Source organism: Macaca mulatta, chromosome 7 (genome assembly GCF_049350105.2).
Source record: "Macaca mulatta isolate MMU2019108-1 chromosome 7, T2T-MMU8v2.0, whole genome shotgun sequence".
NCBI classification, from domain to species: domain Eukaryota; kingdom Metazoa; phylum Chordata; class Mammalia; order Primates; family Cercopithecidae; genus Macaca; species Macaca mulatta.
This window is the reverse complement of record NC_133412.1, coordinates 175,779,189-175,801,659: the sequence shown is the minus strand read 5'-3', so window position 1 is coordinate 175,801,659 and position 22,471 is coordinate 175,779,189. Positions and strand designations below refer to the sequence as shown.

The 22,471-nt window shown below is 48.4% G+C and overlaps 1 protein-coding gene and 1 long non-coding RNA gene across 7 annotated transcripts in view; both read right to left on the bottom strand.

The window, feature by feature from the left end:
* The window catches only part of TECPR2 (tectonin beta-propeller repeat containing 2), a 137,486-nt gene that overhangs the window by 61,243 nt on the left and 53,772 nt on the right, over positions 1–22,471 (bottom strand). For 5 of the 6 annotated variants that reach the window (XM_015144515.3, XM_077941730.1, XM_077941732.1 and 2 more), the window contains exons 6-9: positions 13,890–14,202; positions 9,819–9,951; positions 6,149–6,481; positions 2,778–3,754 (exon numbers count right to left, since the gene is read on the bottom strand). In XM_015144515.3, coding sequence (XP_015000001.2) covers positions 2,778–3,754; positions 6,149–6,481; positions 9,819–9,951; positions 13,890–14,202 — 1,756 coding nt within the window. The remainder of the gene's footprint in view (positions 1–2,777; positions 3,755–6,148; positions 6,482–9,818; positions 9,952–13,889; positions 14,203–22,471) is intronic. The other variant, XM_077941731.1, reaches the window with a different exon arrangement.
* On the bottom strand, positions 12,370–13,320 carry LOC144330419 (uncharacterized). Its single transcript, XR_013396579.1, has 2 exons — positions 12,861–13,320; positions 12,370–12,620 (listed from the first exon to the last, which is right to left on the bottom strand). It is a non-coding gene; the product is annotated as an uncharacterized LOC144330419 (long non-coding RNA).

Below are 22,471 nucleotides of genomic sequence, written 5' to 3'. Positions count from 1 at the left end.
GGGCAGAGCCAGTGAGTTCTGTGGCAGAGGACACAGCCACACTCGGCTTACTATTGTCAGTAAGAAAGGCGAAAGGATATCATTAACACGAGATAGTAAAAAAAGATCAGCAAGAAGCCAGGTCAACCCTCCCCCCAACCCCTACTACCTTTGGACACCCCTCTACTACAAACGTTCTGAGACGCGTGCTGCTGTCTCCCTACAAAGACTCCCTGGCGTCCCTGGATGACATTTTCTCCTGTTCTAACGCCTCTGCAAATGTAACGCTTACAGCATCACATCCTGAAGGAGCTGCTTTTATTCTGCAGGCATACCTCACCTTACACAAAGAGCCAGGTTCTTCAACATTTGGATGCAAGTAAATTTTCGGTAGTCGAATTATTACAGATGCACTGGATATATGGCACTACCACTGTCTTTTTTTTCCACCATATTTTCTTTGTTTTCTTTTTTGAGACAGAGTCTGGCTTTGTTGCCCAGGCTGGAGTACAGGGGCATAATCTTGGCTCACTGCAACCTCCGCCTCCTGGGTTCAAGCAATTTGCAATTCTCCTGCCTCAGCCTCCCGAGTACTTGGGATTACAGGTGTCTGCCACCACACCCAGCTAATTTTTGTATTTTTAGTAGAGATGGGGTTTTGCCATATTGGCCAGGCTGGTCTCGAACTCCTGACCTCAGGTAATTCACCCACCTTGGCTTTCCAAAGTGCTGGGATTACAGGCATGAGCCACCGTGCCTGACCTTACTAGAATTCTTTTAAAAATCAAAGCTAAATAAAGTCTTTGTACTTTAACACTTTCAATAAAGGCAAAGAAAATAAATGTATCTGTACAGATACTCACATAGAAGTTAACTACTTCAAAGAAAATGGTGCCCAACTCTTCTCAATCCAGCCCTGCTCACCATGGCAAGCCTTACTTCTACCCCCAACCTCCAAATAAAAGCACACCATAAAATTTCTTGGCTTTCCAGCTACCTGGAGTAGGATGAGGAAGGGAGGAAGTTAGAGAGTTGGGGGCTCAAAGGGCCAGGACCCCTGTCACCTAAGTAAGGGCTTTCCTAAATTTCTAGTCTAGAATTCCAATTCCCCACCCCACCGACAGTCTGCCTGGCTACTGCCCAGACATCAGGGGGCCATGCTGCTTGCACTTCCCACAGCCCTGCCCTTTGCTCAGTACCCTCATCTGAGTCCCACTCAACTGCAAGGATGTGAACATATACCTGGCTCCCCCTCAAGACTCTGAGGCTCAGGAAGATGGACTCCACAACTAGTGCCATGTGCACTGTGGTCCCCAGCACAATCACAGAGGCTGACAGTCAAGGCCACTCAAGAACCACTGGGTTGAAAAGATAAATACCGGATGACTGAATAAAAGGCCACCCTTGGCCGGGCACAGCAGCTCACGCCTGTAATCCCAGCACTTTGGGAGGCCGAGGAAGGCAGATTGCTTGAGCTCAGGAGTTGGAGACCAGCTTGGGCAATATGTCAAAACCCCTTCTCTACAAAAAAACACAAAAATTAGCTGGGCGTGGTGGCATGTGCCGGTAGTCCCAGCGATTCAGGAAGCTGAGGCAGGTAGATCACTGGAACCTGGGGAGGTTCAGGCGGCAATGAGCCATGATTATGCCACTGTGCTCCATCCTGGGTGACACAGTGAGACCCTGTCTCAAAAAAATAAATAAATAAAAAGCCAGCCTTATGGCATTTTGTCTCAAAACAAGTAAACAGCACGTTTCACTTCTGAGGCATGACAGCACACGGGGTGAGCAAGGGGGTCCTGGGGCCCGCCCTTCACTCGCTATGTGACCTTGTGCGAGCTGTCCAGCTGTTCTGTGCGTCAACTTTCTCCTCTGTAAAATGGGGACAAGGACAGTGCCTATTTTATAGTTCGTGTGTAGAGAAGTAAAAGAGTTAAACCTGTAAAGTGCTTCGCAGGACACCTGCACATGGTGAGCACTGACCGCGCGTCACACTGCTAGCACTGACAGAATCCAGTGTACACTATGGAAAGCACATGTGGCTGTGAGTGCACAGCCATAATTCATACCTCACATCACCAGTTAGTAGGAGACATGACAATACACAGTTAGTTTTGAAACAAATACATCTAGTAGTAATTAGTTGCTAAGGGAAGCAGGCACTTTAAAAAAAATCACTTTTAATATAAAATGCTCAAGGATAGTTAAAAGTCATCTCCTAGTTACATGTGCTGGGTGGACCTACAAAGACTGGTTACTCCGAACTGTTCCTGCACAGCTTGCAGGAGAGCCTTGGAGCCACTGTTTGGAGGTTGAGGAGACAGCAGTTCTGGAAATGGCCTCATGCTCTTGCAGATGGTTCCTTGGAGGGGTCTGAGGAGGAGGACAGGAGAGTCCCTGCCTCCAAACTGCTCAGAGCTTTCTCTACTCCACGGGTGGACAGTCCTCTAGCCACTGTTTTTCTGAGATGGCCCCAGGCCAATTCAGCCCTGCCCTATGATGGCTAACAGTAAGTGCCTCTGCCAGCCTGCACTTGTGGGGTCAGAGGAAACAGCAAGATGCTACCTTGGTTGGGGAGGCAGGTTACTGAGCAGGGGAGAACAGGTCAGAAGTAGCTCAAGCCATCATAGTCCCTGTGCTGGAAATCCCCCAAAACCCAGATTTGAAAACAGAGTTGGCCTTTGGATTTTGCAGTAGGAATAGATTTCTTTCCATGAGAAGGAAAATAATCAGTCTTGCCAATTATTCCCCTCAAGAAAGAAGCCTTAGCTACGTTTCCACCACCTGAACCCACATACCTGATCTGGCTTGAGCAGCCCGGCATCATCTGCACCCAGCCGGCTCAGGTCCTGCTGGGAGCGACTAGGTCCGAGCTCTGTCACACTTGCCTCTGAGGATGAAGAAGGAAGCCCGTGGGCATAGATGTCCTCCTCATCGCTGGACGTCAATGCCTGATCCCGTGGAGGCTGCTCAAGCCAGGCCTTGGGAGTGCTGGCCGCCAAGGCAGAGACCGGAGTCAACTGTCCTCCCACACTCCCCAAGTCACGTTCAGAAAAGGGCGTTTCTTTCTGACCTGTGTCATCATCAGTGCCAACATGCCAGAGATTTGTGCTGAGGTGGCCAGAGGCCTCCATGCTGGTTAGGACGTCCTGCTCTTGGCTGGGCTCCACGGGGCTGCCTTCATCAGCTCCGGTCCCAGGTAGCCACTGCCCAGCACTTGGGGCCAAGCTGAGGCTGGAAGGCACGGTGAGTGAGTTCAGGAGGGGCGCTTCACAAAAAGTGCTTTGGGGGCCAATGGGTTGGACATCTTCCCCATTCTGCACCCCAGGAGAGCTGTGCTGTTCTTGGAAGGGTATCTGTGTGCTATGTGGTCCATCGTCTGCAGGACAAGGCTCATCTTCAAGTCCCGTGACATCACTGCCTCTCACATCTTTCCTCACTCCATTGAGCAGCTCCTGCCCATATGCATGGTGACAGTGTGGCATTTCAGTTCTAATGTCATCTTCCACAGCCAGAGAATCAGGCGCAGATCCTGGCACCTCCAGGACATTAAACGTTTCGGGGTCAGTATTTTCCTGTGGGACACCGTTCACTTCACCACTGAAGCCGCTTTCCAGGTCTGGAGACTCTGCACTTAACTGATCCATGCTACTGCCCAGGACACTTGAGGTCATTGACAGCAAGTCTGTGTTCAACGACTGGGGACTGTCCCCAGGAAATTCGGAGCAGGGTGTAGATTCCAGGGAGCTGTGACAGGTGCTCCTGCTTCCACCTTCTAATTCAGAATAAGAACATTCAAAATAAGGCACGGTTCTATATGATTAGTAAGAGACTAATTCGCACACATATTTTTGGCTCAAGAAAAAATATTTTAAATAAACATTATTTAGTGAATGAAGAATAAACCTCTTAAGTACAAATAATCCCAACAAAGAGATGCTTTCCATGCATGCAAGTACTGAACGAACCCATGGGTTTGAGGCCTCACTCAAGAAACGCCAGCTAAGAAAAACCAGGGGACAGGCCGGGCGCGGTGGCTCACGCCTGTAATCTCAGCACTTTGGGAGGCCGAGGCGGGCGGATCACAAGGTCAGGAGATCGAGACCACCCTGGCTAACACAGTGAAATCCTCTCTCTACTAAAAATACAAAAAATTAGCCAGGCACGGTGGCAGGCGCCTGTAGTCCCAGCTACTCGGGAGGCTGAGGCAGGAGAATGGTGTGAACCCGGGAGGCGGAGCTTGCAGTGAGCCGAGATTGCATCAGCACTCCAGCCTGGGTGACAGAACGAGACTCCATCTCAAAAACAACAAAAAAAGAAAAACCAGGGGACAAACTGAGATGTTCACCTGGGTCACAAACCAATTCCTTATAATTATTAAAATGCTTAGAAATCTAATAAAATTTCCTTCAGTGCTGCAGTCATCTTAGCTAGAGAGGATGAACAGAAACCAAGGAGTAAAAGGTTTAAAAAATTCAGCGTTACACAGCCATAACAAAGAATGACATCCAGGCTGGGCACAGTGGCTCTCGCTTGTGAGCCATCTGAGCACTTTGGGAGGCCGAGGCGGGTGGGCCACCTGAGGTCAGGAGTTCAACACCAGCCTGGCCAACATGGTAAACCTCTACAGCTACTTGGGAGGCTGAGGCAAGAGAATTGCTTGAACCTGGGAGGCGGAGGTTGCAGTGAGCTGAGATCGCGCCACTGCACTCTAGCCTGGGCGACAACAGTGAAACTCTGTCTTCAATAAATAAATAAATAAATAAATAAAAATAAAGAATGAAATCTTGTCCTTTACAGCAATATGGATGAAACTGCAGGCCATAATCCTAAGCAAATTAATGCAGGAACAGAAAATCAACTGCATGTTCTGACTTGTAAGTGGGAGCCAAACATTGAGCAAGTACGGACATAAACATGGGAAGGACAGACACTGTGAACCACCAGAGCGGGAAAGGAGGCGGCATGGGTCAAAAACCACCTACTGCATACCATGCTCACTACCTGGCTGCTATATACCCATGTAACAAACCTGAGCATGGACCCCTGTATTTAAAAGTTGAAAACAAAAAAGAAAAAAATTCAATGTTACATCCCATATTTGGTAGCATATTCAACACTAAACATAAAATGTCCCATGTATTTACCAGCATAGATCTTCCGGTTTCCAATACTTTCCACCCAGGCTCACAGAATCTCTGGTTTAATTAATGGTATACATGGATAAACCAACCTTTTTTTTTTTTTTTTTTTTTTGAGACAGAGTCTCGCTCTTGCCAGGCTGGAGTGCAGTGGCCCGATCTCGGCTCACTGCATCCTCTGCCTCCTGGGTTCAAGTGATTCTCCTGCCTCAGCCTCCCGAGTGGCTGGGATTACAAGCACGCGCCACCACACCCAGCTAATTTGTGTGTTTTTAGTAGAGACGGGATTTCACCATGTTGGCCACGATGGTCCTGATCTCTTGACCTCGTGACGCCCATCTGGGCCTCCCAAAGTGTTGGGATTACAGGTGTGAGCCACCGTGCCCAGCCCCGACATTTTAATGTAAATATTGAAAAGTATGCCAGGCACAGTGGCTCACGCCTGTAATCCTAGCATTTTGAGAGGCTGAGGCGGGTGGATCACCTGAGGTTGGGAGTTCGAGACCAGCCTGACCAAGATGGAGAAACCCCGTCTCTACTAAAAATACAAAATTCACTGGGCATGGTGGTGCACGCCTGTAATCCCAGCTACTCGGGAGGCTGAGGCAGGAGAACTGCTTGAACCCAGGAGGCGAGGTTGCGGTGAGCCGAGATCGCGCCATTGCACTCCAGCCTGGGCGATGAGCGAAACTGTCGCCAAAATAAATAACTAACTAAATAAAATAATAAAAAATAAATATTGAAAAGTACAAAACCGAGACCCTTTAAGCAGGGTGGTGCGTACACAGGTGGTCTGTCATCATTTAGACCTTTGTGTGTGTGTGTGTGTGTGTGTATGTATATATGTGTATGTGTGTGTGTATTTTCCGTTAATGTGAAGTATTTTGCAGTAAAACTCCTTTGGGGAAGAAACGTAGGTGTTCTCTTTTGGATGAATGGGCCAGGGCTCACTCAGTGAGCAGTGGGATTCCCAGAGAATTGGGAAAGCCTGTCACCCCAGGTGGGTGTATGCCAGCTACAGAGGGTACCTGTCTTCTTCTTCTTCTTCTTCCTTTTCACTTTGATAGGCTTCACGACAAGCTCCTGGTCAAAGTCCTCTGAGCTGATGGCGTTGAATCTCTGTGAGGGGGGCTGGTTGCCTTTGCCCAGCTCAGGGGCGGCCTGGAGCCCAGGGGGCAGGAGCCCGGAGCTGCTGTCGGTGGAGTTGAGCGAGCTGCTCCTGCTCCTTGGCTCACTGGCCACGGAGCTAGCCACAGAAGAGCCTCTGAGCCTCGTCTCAGAAACTGTGGCCCCTGGTAGCTTCTCTGCTTGCTGCACGTGGACTCGCTCTGAGCATCCAGACATCTCCAGACCATCTCTCACTAAGAAAGAAGAGTCTGGTTTTACCACTAGTGATCCAAGAGAGAGCTGATGTGCACTTATCCAGGTTTGCTAGCCCTAAATACCAGTTGTCACATAGGCGCCAGCCGGCTAAAGAACTGAAAGATTCTAAATTCATAGAAACCAGCAAAACTAAAAGAATCACACAATTGAGTCTAAGAAATAGTTTTTGTTCTTCAAGAAGCTCATATATTAAAATCAGTAAAATAATTTGCCATAGCTGTCTTTTTAAAGCAACTCAGTAGTAAGGAAAGGTTAGGAGTGGTGGTTCACACCTATAATCTCAGCACTTTGGGAGGCTGAGGTGGGGAGATCACTTGAGCTCAGGAGTTCAAGACCAGCCTGGGCAACATGGTGAAAACCCATCTCTACCGCAATACAAAAAATTAGCTGGGTGTGGTGGTGCATGCCTGTAGTTCCAGCCACTTGGGAGGCTGAGGTGGGAGAATCATTTGAGCCTGGGACGTGGAGGTTGGAGTGAGCTGAGATCATGCCACTGTACTCCAGCCTGCACGACGGAGTGAAACCTGTCTCAAAAAAAAAAAAAAAAAAAGTAAAAAAATACTACGAATACAGCATTTCTCACTTTAATTTACAAAGTATTTATAAATGAGAGATGCCTGTGTATAACAAAACAGCTTAGTTATACTATGCCTTGAATATACTTTAAGATTACTCAAAGGGCACTTGAAAATATATGTGTAGCTGTAATTAAATTTCCTGAAAGAGGGAAAGGTAATTTTCCATTAGAACAAATTCAAGACAGAGAAGTCCATTACCACACAGCATCAAGGCAAGTAGACAGCAGAGTGAGAGCAGGCATGTGAGTCTCTGTCCCCTGTCCCCGAGACCAAGGGCCAGTGAGCTTACTACTGCAGTGCACTCATCCTTCCTGCAACATGACACCACAGGGCACCAGGCCAGAGCAGTTCCAGCTACAGTACCCTCAACACAAGACCACAGCCCACTTTGATCCCTTCGCCATCCTCTCTTTATCAGGGATCCTCTGTGTGCCAGACATAGGGCTAGCTGCTGGGACATGGCAGTCCATGAGACATAGGAATTCCTGCCCTTGAAGCACGCACATTCTATTGAGGGCATGTGTTAGGGGAAGACTGTAGGCAATGGAGTGTACGCTGGAGACTGGAGGGGCAGGACTCTGCTCTGAAGCGACTTGTCGAAGATTACATAAGTTAATGGCGGATCTTGCCTAGAGCTGCCCTGTCCAACAGACAGCCACCAGCTACTTGTAACTATTGAAACTCACATTGATCAAAATTGGGCCGGGCTCAGTGGCTTGCGCCTGTAATCCCAGCACTTTGGGAGGCTGAGTCAGCAGATCACAAGGTCAGGAGATCGAGACTATCCTGGCTAACAGGGTGAAACCCCATCTTTACTAAAAATACAAAAAAATTAGCTGGGTGTGGTGGCGGGCGCCACTTAAGCTGGACATGGTGGCTCATGCCTGTAATCCCATCACTTCGGGAGCCTAAGGTGGGAGGACTGCCTGAGCTCAGGAGTTTGAGACCAGCCTGGGCAACATGGTGCATGGTGAAACCCCATTTCTACTAAAATATAAAAAATTAGCCTGGTATGGTGGTGCACACCTGTAATACCAGCTACTCAGGAGGCTGAGGCAGGAGAATTGCTTGAACCCAGGAGGTGGAGGTTGCAGTGAGCAGAGATTGCGCCACTGCACTCCAGCCTGGTGGACAGAGCAAGACTCCATTTCAAAAAAAAAAAATTAAACAAAATGTAAAATTCATCCCTCAGCTGCATTTGCCATATTGCAAGTACTCAGCAGCCACCCATGGACAGTGACTGCCTACCAGACAGGGCAGATGAGAGCATCTTCATCACTGCAGAAAGCTCTATGGGCAGCAGAGGTCCAGAGCTTAGCCTGGTGGCCCCAAGTCACCACCCTTCCTGAAAGCCATACTGTCCCTCTGATGACACTGTCTGAGGGGCTCATAAACTCAAGAGTCAGAGCTTATTCGCTTCTTATACAAATTATGTTTTGGAATATTCATCCCAATTTGCCCTCTCTGACTTCAGAGGTAATGGCAGTGAGGAGGAGGGTGCTGGGGCCCACATGGCTGTTGTTGCCACCATTAGGAACAAGTTCCCTGAGGAACCCAAATATATAAAGTGTGTGGATGTCCGCACGAGGACACATATTAGGATTCTTTGCTCATTAAAATTTGGGCTTGTATGAATTACCAAAAAGTGTCAAAAGCACAGAGAAAAATCAATCCTACAAGGAAGAACTGAGTTAAGGGTAAACGGTAAGTCCCAGATAACGGATTTAAATCTTCTAAAACTTCATGCAAATCTATGTCTTTTGGAGCATTAATCCCACATACTGTCTCAGACGGAGATCAGGGATCAGTAAAGTGGTTTCTGATTTTTCCTTCCTCCTTTCTCAATCTCCCCATCTTCCACAACCATGAAAGCAGCTCCACTAAATGTGAGACTATCTGATGTAAGCCCTAAAGTAGGTGACTTTCAAGAAATGTAGTGTAAACACTATTTTTAACAATCAGAGGAGCGGCCAGGCGTGGTGGGCTCACGCCTGTAATCCCAGTACTTTGGGAGGCTGAGGTAGGCAGATCACCTGAGGTCAGGAGTTCGAGACCTGCCTGACCAACATGGAGAAACCCTGTCTCTACTAAAAACACAAAATTAGTCTGGCATAGTGGTGCATGCCTGTAATCCCAGCTACTCAGGAGACTGAGGCAGGAGAATAGCTTGAAACTAGGAGGCAGAGGTTGTGGTGAGCCGAGATCGCGTCATTACACTCCAGCCTGGGCAAGAAGAGTGAAACTCCGTCTCAAAAAACAAACAAACAAACAAACAAAAGAATCAGAGGAAACCCTCCAAATCTTCCATGTTCAAATAAAGTTGCAATAGTTTAGCAAAATCATGGTAAGTTTTTGGTTTTGTTTCTGAGACGGGGTCTCACTCTGTCACCCAGGCTGGAGTGCAGTGGTGCGATCTTAGCTCACAGCAACATTCGCCTCCCAGGCTCAAGTGATCCTCCCACCTCAGCCTCCCGAGTAGCTGGGACCACAGGCACACACCTGGCTAGTTTTTTGTATTTTTGGTAGAGACAGGGTTTCACCATGTTGCCCAGGTTGGTCTTGAACTCCTGAGCTCAAGTGATCCACCCACCTTGGCCTCCCAAAGTGCTGGAATTACAGGTGTGAGCCACCATGCCTGGCTCAATGGTAAGTCTGATCAATTATTAACTGTGATTACAAACAACAGAGTATAGTACTTCCCATCATACACACGGTACATTTTATAATAAATACAAACCTATTGATGTTAATCCTTCAGGCCTGCTTGAAATTCTTATAATGTTCCTATCTCCTTTCAAGAAAAATATTTCATTTTCTGTGCATGAAACAGACACAATATCACCGGATCCTTCCAAACCAGCAATTGTGGCCTGTCAAAAAAAAAAAAAAAAAAAAATGCATGTGTGAGAGTCCAAATCAGTCAAATGATAACTGCACTTTACTATGGCAACTTTCTGAAAATTCCAATTCAATCCAAAGTTAGGTAACATCTGACAGATTGGTAAGCAGGATCTGAGGGGTCCCCTGGCAGGGTGAGGCCTCAGTCATCTCCGACCCATGTGCCACCCTGCCCTTGTCCCTGCTGCAGGTGCATTGGCCCTGACAACCCAGTCCCAGCCCTGTTCCTCCATGGTGCATGCATGTGCTTCTCTTTCTGCTCAAATTACTTTCCTGTCCATGTTTGCTGGGGGAGTTCTAGTTCTCTCCAGATGCCACCTCCCTGAGAAGCAGCCTCGGACAAGCTCGCCCTCTGCTGCAAAGCCCAGGGCTCTCAGGGCTCGCGGCACCTCATCCAAACCTCTGCTTGGCACCCCACTCCTGTGGCTGAAATAGCGTGCAGATAGGTCTAGTCCTCCTACTGTGTGCATTCCTGCAGGAGAGGCCAGTGTACACTGCAGCTCAAGGGTTTTGAATGAATACACGAAGGGAGGCAAGGTTCCTTCAGCATTATCTGAAAGGGGTGGAAACAAAACACAGGACATCCCGAGCCCACATAGACTTAAAGCAAGTCCTTGCTTTGCTGTCAACAGTGCAAATAAGAGACTGTAATTTTAAATAACTGATGGACAGCTGCAAACATAACATTTGTTTCTGAAAGCTGCCAGTCATGCTGCCACTGGGTGGTCCAGACTCTGAGGGTGACTGTGACATCTGTCCCAGACGGTCCCGTCTCCATTTCTCTGCCTATAAAATGAAGTTAATTATACCTACTGGGTAAAGCATCGGGTAAGTGCTCAGATGAAAAAACCAATGCACAGTTACAAAGCATCTTGATGCTACTAATTAACAAGTGCACATAAGTCCAAAAGGTATCCAGGGCAAGAAGTTCTCTGTAACTGAGGAAAGGGTGCAAAAATATCTTTCAGAATATCCCTTAGAAAATGAACAAACTCAAGGCACCTTAGTGATTCCCCTAAATCGAAGCTTCTTACACCCACCCCATTTTACAGGAAAGAAAACCAGGCTCAGGCCAGTAAGAGACTCTTGGTTAAAGGCGGAACCGAGCTAGAAGAGTCGAATCTAGTTCTGCCCCTCCACCCCGGGTCAGTTTTCTTTCTGCCAAGCCAGTATTACCAGGCACGGCTGATAATAATTCAGAAGGCTTCAATGAGGAGAGGATGAACTTCATGTCCTGCTGACACACACCAAAGAAGAAAACCCTTTCTTTTATTTATTTATTTTTTTTTGGAAATGGAAGTCTCACTCTATCGCCCAGGCTGGAGTGCAGTGGTGTGATCTGGGCTCACTGCAACCTCCACCTCCCAGGTTCAAGTAATTCTCCCTGCCTCAGTCTCCCGAGTAGCCAGGACTACAGGCACCTGCCACCATGCCTGGCTAGTTTTTGCATTTTTAGTAGAGACGGGGTTCTGCCATGGTGGCCAGGCTGGTCTTGAACTCCTGACCTCAAGTGATCCGCCTGCCTCGGCCTCCCAAACTGCTGGGATTACAGGTGTGAGCCACTGTGCCTGACCAAAAACCATTTATTTTCTATAGTGAGGCTCTGCTTATAAGAGAAAGGGGTGCCTGGCAGAGGCCTGTTGAGCTCAGAATGGAAGAACGTGAACAGGACAGGGCCTGGTCTGGAATCTGGAGGTGAGGAGTTGGGAGGGTGAGGCATAGAGATTATTTTAAAAAGAGCAAAAGCTCTGCTCTTAAGACAACGAGAAACTGAAACTAAACAGCTGTGTTTAAAGTTCCTAAATCTGTCTCTAACGATAATCTGTTATCATCTTGGTTTAAGCAGAAATTGTTTCCTACCATGATTTTAATGATGTTGGAAATTTGCCCAAGATATGTTGCTAAGTAAAGAAAACCGAAAATAAAAAACAAAAAAACAAAAACAAAAAAAAAACAAGTGGCGGCCGGGCGCGCTGGCTCATGCCTGTAATCCCAGCACTTTGGGAGGCCAAGGCGGGCAGATGACGAGATCAGGAGATCGAGACCATCCTGGCTAACATGGTGAAACACCACCTTTACTAAAAATACAAAAAATTAGCTGGGTGTGGTGGTGGGCGCCTGTAGTCCCAGCTACTAGGGAGGCTGAGGCAGGAGAATGGCATGAACCCGGAAGGCGGAGTTTGCAGTGAGCCAAGATCGCACCACTGCACTCCAGCCTGGGCGACAGAGCCAGACTTCATCTCAAAAACAAAATCAAAAACGAAAACAAAACAAAAAACCAAGTGGCAAAATGATGTGGCTCCATTTGAGTAAGAAGACAAGGGCAAAATAACAGAGAAAGCATGCTGAGGGAAGGGCCCCTCCTCAGGAACTAAAATTCTCTGCTACTGTTTCTTTTTTTTTTGAGATGGAGTTTCGCTCTGTAGCCCAGACTATGGTACAACGGTGAAATCTCAGCTCACAGCAACCTCCGCCTCCCGAATTCAAGCAATTCTCCTGCTTCAGCCTCCTAAGTAGCTGGGATTACAGGAGTGTGCCACAATGCCTTGCTAATTTTTTTATTTTTAGTAGAGACGGGGTTTCACCATGTTGTCCAGGCTGGTCTCGAACTCCTGACCTCAGGTGATTTGCCCACTTCGGCCTCCCAAAAGTACTGGGATTACAGGCATGAGCCACGGGGTGCCCATCCTCTGCTACTGTTTCTGTCGTATTTGAGTTATCACTGTATGTGCTCATAGTAATTGGATAGTCAGAAAAAACATGACCCAAATAGATTATAAAGAACAAGGTTGGGCATGGTGGCTTACGCCTGTAATCCCAGCACTTTGGGAGGCTGAGGCGGGTGGATCACCCGAGGTCAGGAGTTCGAGACCAGCCTGGCCAAAATGGTGAAACACTGTCTCTACTAAAAATACAAAAATTAGCTGCGTCGGGTGGCATGGGCCTGTAATCCCAGCCACTTGGGAGACTGAGGCAGGAGAATCACTTGAACCTGGGAGGCGGAGGTTGCAGTGAGCCCAGAAAAAAAAAAAAGGGGCCAGGCGCGGTGGCTCAAGCTTGTAATCCAAGCACTTTGGGAGGCCGAGACGGGCGGATCACGAGGTCAGGAGATAGAGACCATCCTGGCTAACACAGTGAAACCCCGTCTCTACTAAAAAATACAAAAAACTAGCCGGGCGAGGTGGCGGGCGTCTGTAGTCCCAGCTACTCAGGAGGCTGAGGCAGGAGAATGGCGTGAACCCGGGAGGCGGAGCTTGCAGTGAGCTGAGATCTGGCCACTGCACTCCAGCTCTGGGCAACAGAGCGAGACTCCGTCTCAAAAAAAAAAAAAAAAAAAAAAGGGCCAGGCATGGTGGCTCACGCCTGTAATCCCAGCACTTTGGGAGGCCAAGGTGGGTAGATCACGAGGTCAGGAGTTCAAGACCAGCGTGACCAACATTGTGAAACCCTGTCTTTACCAAAAATACAAAAATTAGCTGGGTGTGGTGGCATGCATCTGTAATCCCAGCTACTCAGGAGGCTGAGGCAGGAGACTTGCTTGAACCTGGGAGGTGAAGGTTGCAGTGAGCCGAGATCATGCCACTGCACTCCAGCCTGGGCAACAGGGTGAGATTCTTTCTCAACAACAACAACAACAACAAAAGAACAAGTTTAATGTGTTTACATACAAAAAACATACATAATTTCTTGACAGAGAATTGGACCTAAATGTCAAAACCAAATTTTTTTTTTCAAATCTATAAAAATGACCAAACCTTCATTTAATTTCCTTGACTGGCCCAAAGGAAAAAGTAAAGTGTAAATCAATACTGCTCCTGGTAGCATTCTGAGGGCGCTGAGCAGAACAGTTTGTAGAGAAACATTCTCTTGCCTACAGACACTGAAGATATGGCAGCGTCCCTTCGCTTACCTGGTTGACTGTGTCTAGGAGATAGATACTATATTCATTCCAACTCAGCACCCAGCCTTCTTGAAAGAAACACGAAACAAGCCCCAGGTGCCTCTCAGGTAAGCTGCAACTTCCCCTGTTGGGGGATTCCAGACGTGGGTGCAGTTCAAAAGGCTTGACTCCCCCGGCAAAAGCATCTTTCAAGATAAATGTGGCTTGAACAGTCCCGTGGACATCAGCCTTCCACAGCCGGAGCCCGGGCCGTGATGCATACAAGGTTAGATCACTTTGCTTACAGAGTCCTGGTATAAAACAAGCACCAAATTTCCCAGTACTAAAATTAGAAGGAAGAAAGAAAGAACAAAAAACAGACACGGACCGATTTAAAGTAATGCAGTTGTCAACCCTCAATATTAAGTACAAGAATTTTCTGGCTAAGACAATAATTGATTTTTCACCCTTTCTACTGTTTGTTTTTTTGTCAGTTAAACCACACTGTCACCCCTTACCGACAGAGGCCCACCACACCCTCACAGGTGTGTGCCCCGTTAGCACACAGGGAACCATCACTGAGTACCCACACAGCTTGCACTGCGCCTGGGGCTTGATCCCACTCTCGTGTCTAATCCTTACAACAACCATGTGTGGCAGATACAGTCACACACCACGTAACATTTTAGTCAGGCTGGGTGCAACGGCTCATGCCTGCAATCCCAGCACTTTGGGACGCTAAGGGAGCAGATCATCTGAGGTCAGGAGTTCTAGACGAGCCTGGCCAACATGGTGAAACCATGCCTCTACTAAAACTACAAAAATTAGCTGGGCGTGGTGGCGCATGCCTGTAGTCCCAGCTACTCGGGAGGCTGAGGCAGGAGAATCACTTGAACCTGGGAGGCAGAGGTTGCAGTGAGCTAAGATCATGCCACTGTACTCCAACCTGGGTGACAGAGCAAGACTCTGCTTCAAAAACAACAATAAGCCATTTTAGTCAATGATGGACCGCAAATACAACAGTGGTCCCATAAGATCATAATACCATATTTTTATGGCACCTTTTCTATGTTTAGACATACTAATACTTACCTTGGTGCTACAGCTGCCTAAAGTATTCAGTGCAGTCACAAGTGGTGCAGGTCTGCAGCCCAGGAGCAATTTGCTGTACCATTTAGCCCAGGTGTGAAGTAGGTTGTACCTACCTCCTACGTTTGTCAGTACACTCTATGCTGTTCACACAACAAAGATGTCACCTAACAATGCATTTCTCAGAATATATTCCTGTCGTTAATTGACACATGACTGTATTCCAACTCTCGTTTTGGAGGAGAGGAAAGTGAGGCAGAAGGTGAAGAATCCAGGTCTGCTCATCCTTTCCTGCTGATTCTGTTGCTCTGACATCTGATTGCTGTGCTCACTCCACATCCTGAATGAATGAGCTTCACGCAACCCATCTATAGTGTTGCCCTTTGAGAATTTCTCTAAACCCATCAGAGGCACCAATGTCCCTTCCTGTCCCCAAGCTTGATATTTTTTCTTTCTGAAATTATGAAATATCTGACACAAACAAAAGAATATGCTATATATAGAGTCACGGGTCACTTAGTGACGGGGATGTTTGAGAGATCTGTCATTAGGCAATGTCTCCGTTGTGTGAACATCATGAGTGTACTTACACAAACCTAGATGGCACAGCCTATGACACACCCATATAGTCTAGCCCAGGGATGTTCAATCTTTTGGCTTCCCTGGCCCATATTGGAAGAAGAACTGTCTTGGGCCACACATAAAATACACTAACGATAGCTGATGAGCTAAAAATAATAATAATCACAAAAATACCCTCTTTTTGTTTTGAGACAGAGCTTTGATCTTGTTGGCCAGGCTGGAGTACAATGGTGCACTCTGGGCTCAATGCAATGGAACCTCTGCCTTTTGGGTTCAAGTGATTCTCCTGCCTCAGCCTCCCAAGTAGCTGGGATTACAGGTGTGCACCACCACTCCCAGATAATTCTGTATTTTTAGTAGAGATGGGGTTTTACCATGTTGGCCAGGCTGGTCTCGAACTCCTGACCTCAAGTGATCCACCTGCTTTGGCCTCCCAAAGTGCTGGGATTACAGGCATGAGCTACCACGCTCGGCCAAAAAATCTCTTTTTTTTTTTTTTTGAGACGGAGTCTTGCTATGTTGCCCAGGCTGGAGTGCAGTGGTGCCATCTCGGCTCACTGCAAGCTCTGCCTCCCGGGTTCACGCCATTCTCCTGCCTCAGCTTCCTGAGTAGCTGGGACTACAGGCGTCTGCCACCACGCCTGGCTAATTTTTTGTATTTTTAGTAGAGATGGGGTTTCACCGTGTTAGCCAGGATGGTCTCGATCTCCTGACCTTGTGATCCACCCGCCTCGGCCTCCCAAAGTGTTGGGATTACAGGCATGAGCCACTACGCCCGGCCAAAATCTCATGTTTCAAGAAAGTTTACAAATTTGTGTTGGGCCATGGGTTGGACAAGTTTAGTCTAGCCTATTGCCCCTGGACTCCAAACCTGTACTCCATGTGACTATACTTAACACTGTAGGCACCTGTAACATAATGAGTGTTTGTACACCTAAACATAGGAAACGTAATGTGTGGTGCTAAGACACCAGCTGATGGGAATTTTTTCAGCTCCATTATAATCTTCTGCGACCATTGTCATACATGCAGTCCGTCAATGACTGCAATGTTGTTATGCAGTGCACAACTGTGTCTATGTACATATATCCATGCAGTTATAAAGCCTAGCAAGGAAAGGTATGCCTGGGAACCCATCCCCAAACTTAGGAAAGAAATCATCAGTCATCCAACCGATGGTCTCTTGTGTTCCTAACACTTCCTGCCCCCTTGTGCCCCAGATGGAACCACTGGATTGCATTTTGCCTTTATCATTTCCTCACTTTTTTTTTGGTTTAATCACATACCTATGTATCTCTAAAGACAACATAATTTAGTATTGTTTATCTTTCATTTTTATTAAAATGTATGATGCTAATTGTACACTTTCGCAACTTGCTTTTTTTTACTTAACACTATGTTTCTCAGATTTATCCTGTTGATAAAAAGAAGCTGTTGTGCTAATTCGTTTCTACTGCTGTATGGTACAGTACATCCTACTCAGCGCCCACAGGTTCTTGGAAACTACAACTGTAAGCGAAATGACATAGAGCAGGTCCTCAGATAAACATCATTTCCTTCAACAACATTGGTGAGGGAAAAACACTGGTTTTGTTATACGTTGCTCTGCTAAAGTCGCAGCTTCCAAGAACCTATCAATGACATTAAATGAGGACTTAATGTATTCCACAATTTATTTATTCACTTTCTTGTTGATGGATATTTCAATTATTATTTTTTATTTTTATTTTTTGTGAGACGGAGTCTTGCTCTGTCGCCCAGGCTGGAGTGCAGTGGCACGTTCTTGACTCACTGCAAGCTCCGCCTCCCGGGTTCACGCCATTCTCCTGCCTCAGCCTCCCGGGTAGCTGGGACTACAGGCTCCCGCCACCACGCCCAGCTAATTTTTTGTATTTTTAGTAGAGATGGGGTTTCACCATGGTCTCGATCTCCTGACCTCGTGATCCACCTGCCTCGGCCTCCCAAAGTGCTGGGATTACAGGCGTGAGCCACTGCACCCGGCTTCAATTATTATTTTTAAACCTATTTTGAACAATTGTGCTATGAGCATTTCTGTGCATTAGCCCCTAGCCCACAGGTGTCAGAGTCTGTCAAGGACACTCAGGATGGAGTTGGTGGGCTGTTGGGTTATCGCTGGGTTGCTGAGAGCATATTCAAGTTTAGAAGACAACTTCAAGCTTTTTAAACGTGATTATAACAATCTACACTCCCACTGGCAATCTGAGTTCTCATTATTTCTCAGGCTGCTATCAGAGTTCACATGTAAGCATTCCAGTTCAGTCCTACGCCTGGCTGATTCCTTCTCCCAAATACTTCTTGTTGTGAACCACAGAAACAGCACTGGTTTTAGAGCAAGTCCTGGGCTCGATGTCCAGCCCTGATACTTAGTGGGTACATGATATGTGCAGTTATTGAACTTTTCTGGCCCTGTTTCCCATTCTGTAAACCAGGCAGAGTAACTCCCATCTCAAAGGCTGAAGTGAGGAATGAATGAGATAACCTGCATGCAGCACAAAAGCAATACTTGTGACACCAAGTCCCCAGAAGTGCCCGACTGTCCTGAACGAGGCTACAGGCAGCTCACAGTTGAGAGCCGCCTCCGTGCCACTGCTTCCCCACCAGACCTCGGCCAACTTGTGCTGTGCCTGTCCCCACGCTCCCTGTACACAGCAGCACACCCAACCCCAGAGGCCGCCCCCAGGGCCCACCCACATAGGCACACAGATAGTTATTTGCGGGGTTCCTTCGCACACCAGAATCTCACTAGGTCCTTCTGGCACCTCAGTAACTAAATCCCTTTGGATAGGGTCCGAGGAGGATATCATATATCAAATTCAGCTTTGAACAATGATCGTCAGGACAAACCAAGGGTGTTTGATGCTGTGGGTCTTTCACGGACAATTCTATAAGCAGCATCGGATCTGATTACTGCCTTTGGTGGGCTTGCTCTGGAGAGGTCCTCTAAATAGAGAGACCCAGAGGAATTCCAGCAAGGGAGCCCATAACCTCTTCCTCTTGCCTTTCCTCTCCTGTCAATCAACTTCTCTTGGCGATCCAATTTTTAAATGTTTTCCTTCTATTTGTAGGACCCCTGAAAAATCTCTTGTCATTTCCATTTTGACTGGTTCATCTTACGTAACTAAAGCACTCATGTTAACAAACATTTAGTGATTCCTACGTTCTGTAAGACACCGTGTTTGATGCTCTGGGTAAAATAAAAAATAAATGAGATGGGGTCCTCAGCCTGTCTCATATCACCGTGCTGACCTGTGCAAACAATTACAGCAGCATCTGGAAGCGCCACATCTGAGGCTCAAAGAGCTGCTCAAAGAGCTCAGATCAAGGTGGTGCATCTGAGTGGGCATGAGAAGGCGAGGTCCTGAACACCGGGTGGACTCTTCCCCTGGAGGAAGGGGAAAGCAGCCCTGCTGAGCACAGTGCTGGGACTGGCTGCCTCGAAAACTGCTGAATGGCTGAATGGCATGGTGGCTCACATCTGTAATCCCAGCACTTTTGGAGGCCAAGGAGGGAGGACTGCTTGAGCCCAGGAGTTTGACAGCAGCCTGGGTGACACAGAGAGAGAGACTCCATCTCTACAAATTAAAAAATTTAGACAGGCATGGTGGTGCGTCCCTGTAGTCCTAGTTACTCAGGAGGCTGAGGGAGGAGGATCGCCTGAACCCAGGTGTTCAAGGCTGCAGTGAGCTGTGACCACACCACTGCACTCCAGCCTTGGTAACAGAGCAAGACCCTGTCTCTAAAGAAAAGAGAACGGAAATGTCTGACGAGTGGGTTGGTCAAAGGCAGTGAAGTTGTGAAGAACCAGCTAGAGAAACTGTCCTAAGAACCCGACTCAGCCACCGTCCACTTGCAGTGCGATTCTCCAGTACTTGCTGGTGCTTTCTGAATTTGACACCAAAACTCCAACTTTTATGGTCTAAGTATTGCAGGATTCTAAAATCATAAAGAAATTAACAAAATTTCTTAATTTCTGTAGAGATGATTTCCAAAAACTCATTGATTACCTAAACAAATTTTAATTCCCTTTACAGACCACGTTGATATATAAGGAGTGTTTTCTGGCTAACAAATTCTAGCTACAAAATAATTGTGTTTTTTGATTTTGTGCATAATGTATGGTGCCACAGACCTGATATGCTGAAAGCTGACAGCACCCAAAATGGGAGCCTGAAAGTCTAAGCTGGGAGAGAAGAAGGATCCACAGAAGCCCTGCCAGAGATCTCAACAGCTAAACACCCACCAGCCATCCAAACAGATGTGCTGGTGGCGGAGTTCCAGAACCGGCTGCTGGCTCTTACCCAGATGCGGGCGCCACACCTACAGATTGCTTCATCTCCTCCTCCCTCCCCAGGGCAAAGTGCTACTGCCAGGGAGGGCTTCCCTGAGCACTAGACTCACAGGAGACACAGTAACAGGTCTGCAGAGGGCTCTGACACACGAAACAGTGCAACATACACAGGACAGCAAACCCACAGCTGCGGGTGGCCGGGGTCTCTGAGGTTTTCTGGATGTAACACACACATCGTCCGGTCTGAAGAGGTCCACAGACTCGAAGGGAAGAGGACCCCTCATCTTCTACTTCTGAGTCCCCTGACCTGCCTGCACCTGCCCTGGGCTCAGTGCCCTGCCCTTCCTCTGGAAGAGCATCTCTGGCCTGGTTTCTGGTCAACCCTACACTGCTGCCCATAAGCGAGCCAACTGAGGCCACCGCCTGCACTCTGTCCCTACCAGCACTGTGTTCCCTCCACAGGCACCCACGTCACACACCTATGTGCTGCCACATGGCCCCTCTCCAAAAATTCTCAGCAGGCCACACGGTCCCCCGGGCACCACTTATTTCTCTTTCTTTGTTCTCTTCTGCAAAAACACTCCTCCCAAAAGCTCTCCATACTCGCTGTCCACTCCTCTTTCAGCCCTTCCAATCCCTTAGCCCTGCTGACGAGGAGGGCTGTGCACAGTCTCCGTGCTACAGACTCAGGCCCGTCACAGCTGTCTCAGCCCTTGGTCTCGCAGCAGCTGCTATGTCCCTCCACGTGGCCTCTGACTCCTCTGACCCCCCAACTCCTGTTCTCTCCTGATGCCATTTCCTCTTCAGAACACAAGGCCTCCCCAAATCTCCCTAGGCGAGCTCCTGTCTGCACGCCAGCGGCTGCCGGTGCACAGCTCCCTGAGAGGCACACCTGCCACCCACCTCCCACGCCAGTTCTCTACTGTGGCGAGAGGACAGGGCAGGGCCACAGCAGGCTGTTTCATCTCCTCCTTCTCCCCGTGCCTCCAGGATTCTCTGCATCAATCCACGGCATGTCCACTCACCCAGCTGCATAGACCACAGACCTAGGAATCATCTCCAACTCATCCCTGTCACACCCCAGAACCAACATGGCAGCAAATCTGCCAGCTCTGCCTTGGAAGCAGTCCCACCACTGACCCCGCCCCATCCTGTCATCTCCCACCTGGATCACCCAGAACCCTCGCTGGCCCTGCTGAGCTGCCACACCTGCCCCCTCCAATATATTCCAAGCAGCAGCCAGAGTGACCTCCCCAGCTTGGCCACAGTCCTCTGTGACTGGCCACAGCACGGGACTGAAAGAGCCCCATGGGCAGGGCCCACAAAGACGATGGGCGGGGCTCCCCGCACCCTGCTCCACACAGCTGGCCTGGCTGCTCAGATCCTCAGTGTGCAGGGGCCTCCTGCCTCCAGGGACTCTCTCCAAGGTCTTCTCGCACTAGTTGCCTCCTTGCTTCAGGAATCAGCCCAGGCTACCTCCTCAGAGAAGCCGTCCCTGTCATCCTATTAAAGAGACACTTGTGTCTCCTGCGCCTCCCTCTGTGGCTCTGCACCCTCTGACATGTTTATCTGTTCACCACTCTGCACACACCACTCTGCATACACCACTCTGTAATCTGAGATTACAGATCTGTTCTGCCTTGTTCACAGATATCCCCAGATGAGGAGTACCTGGAGCAGGGCAGAGGTTTGGGGCAAAGCTCCAGCACCGAATGAACACACTCCCTGCGTGGATTCATCCAATGTCAGGTGTCAATGTCACCTGTATCTGGTGACTTCATTTTCCCCTCTGGTCAAGACTTCTTCCCTGGGCTTCAGACTGGTCCACAGAACTCTCTTCTGTGACTCCCACACGGCAACGTGACAGACCCGTCAAACCCCCTATGTCCACAGCAGGGGTCCTGATGTCCTGACCTCTGGCCCAGGCTTCCCCAGTCTCCATCTCAGTCAATGGTTTCCCTGGACTCCCACGGCAGCCTCCCCGCGGCTCCCCTGGACTCCTGCAGCAGCCTCTCCATGGCTCCCCTGGACTCCCGTGCCAGCCAACCTGCGGCTCCCCTGGACCCCTGTGCCAGCCTCCCCGCGGCTCCCCTGGACTCCTGTCATAGCCAGTGCCCTAGTCACTTCTGGCTTCTTGAACATCTAAGCCCTGGCCCAACTGAGGTCTTGGCATATGCTGTTCCCTGAGCCTGGAATGCTCTTCTAGCAGCTCTTCCCAGGCTTCAGCTCAAAGATCACTGCCTTTATAGAGGCCTTTCCTGACCATTCTATCCAAATGCAACATCCTGCTCCAGGCCTAGCGCTCCCTAATGCTTCACCCTGCCCGCTCCTTTACAGCATTGACAGCCTCTACTCTTCTCCTGCTGACCCACAGTCTCTCCCCTTGTGTTTGAGGGCAGAGGCCTTGTCTCCTTGGATGCCTCCTTACTTGCTGCCACACCTCCACGTGTACATGCCCAGCTAAACAGTTGTGAGGGAAGCAATGCTTCCAGGGAGAGACACACACAATAGTCTACAGCAGAAAGCAAGTCTTTAAGACACAGATGTTAAGAACATTTCCTTTTATTCTGTTAGCCCCCATTTCCCCACGGCTCAATAAAATCTCTCTCCTTCTGAGAAGGGGACACATTTA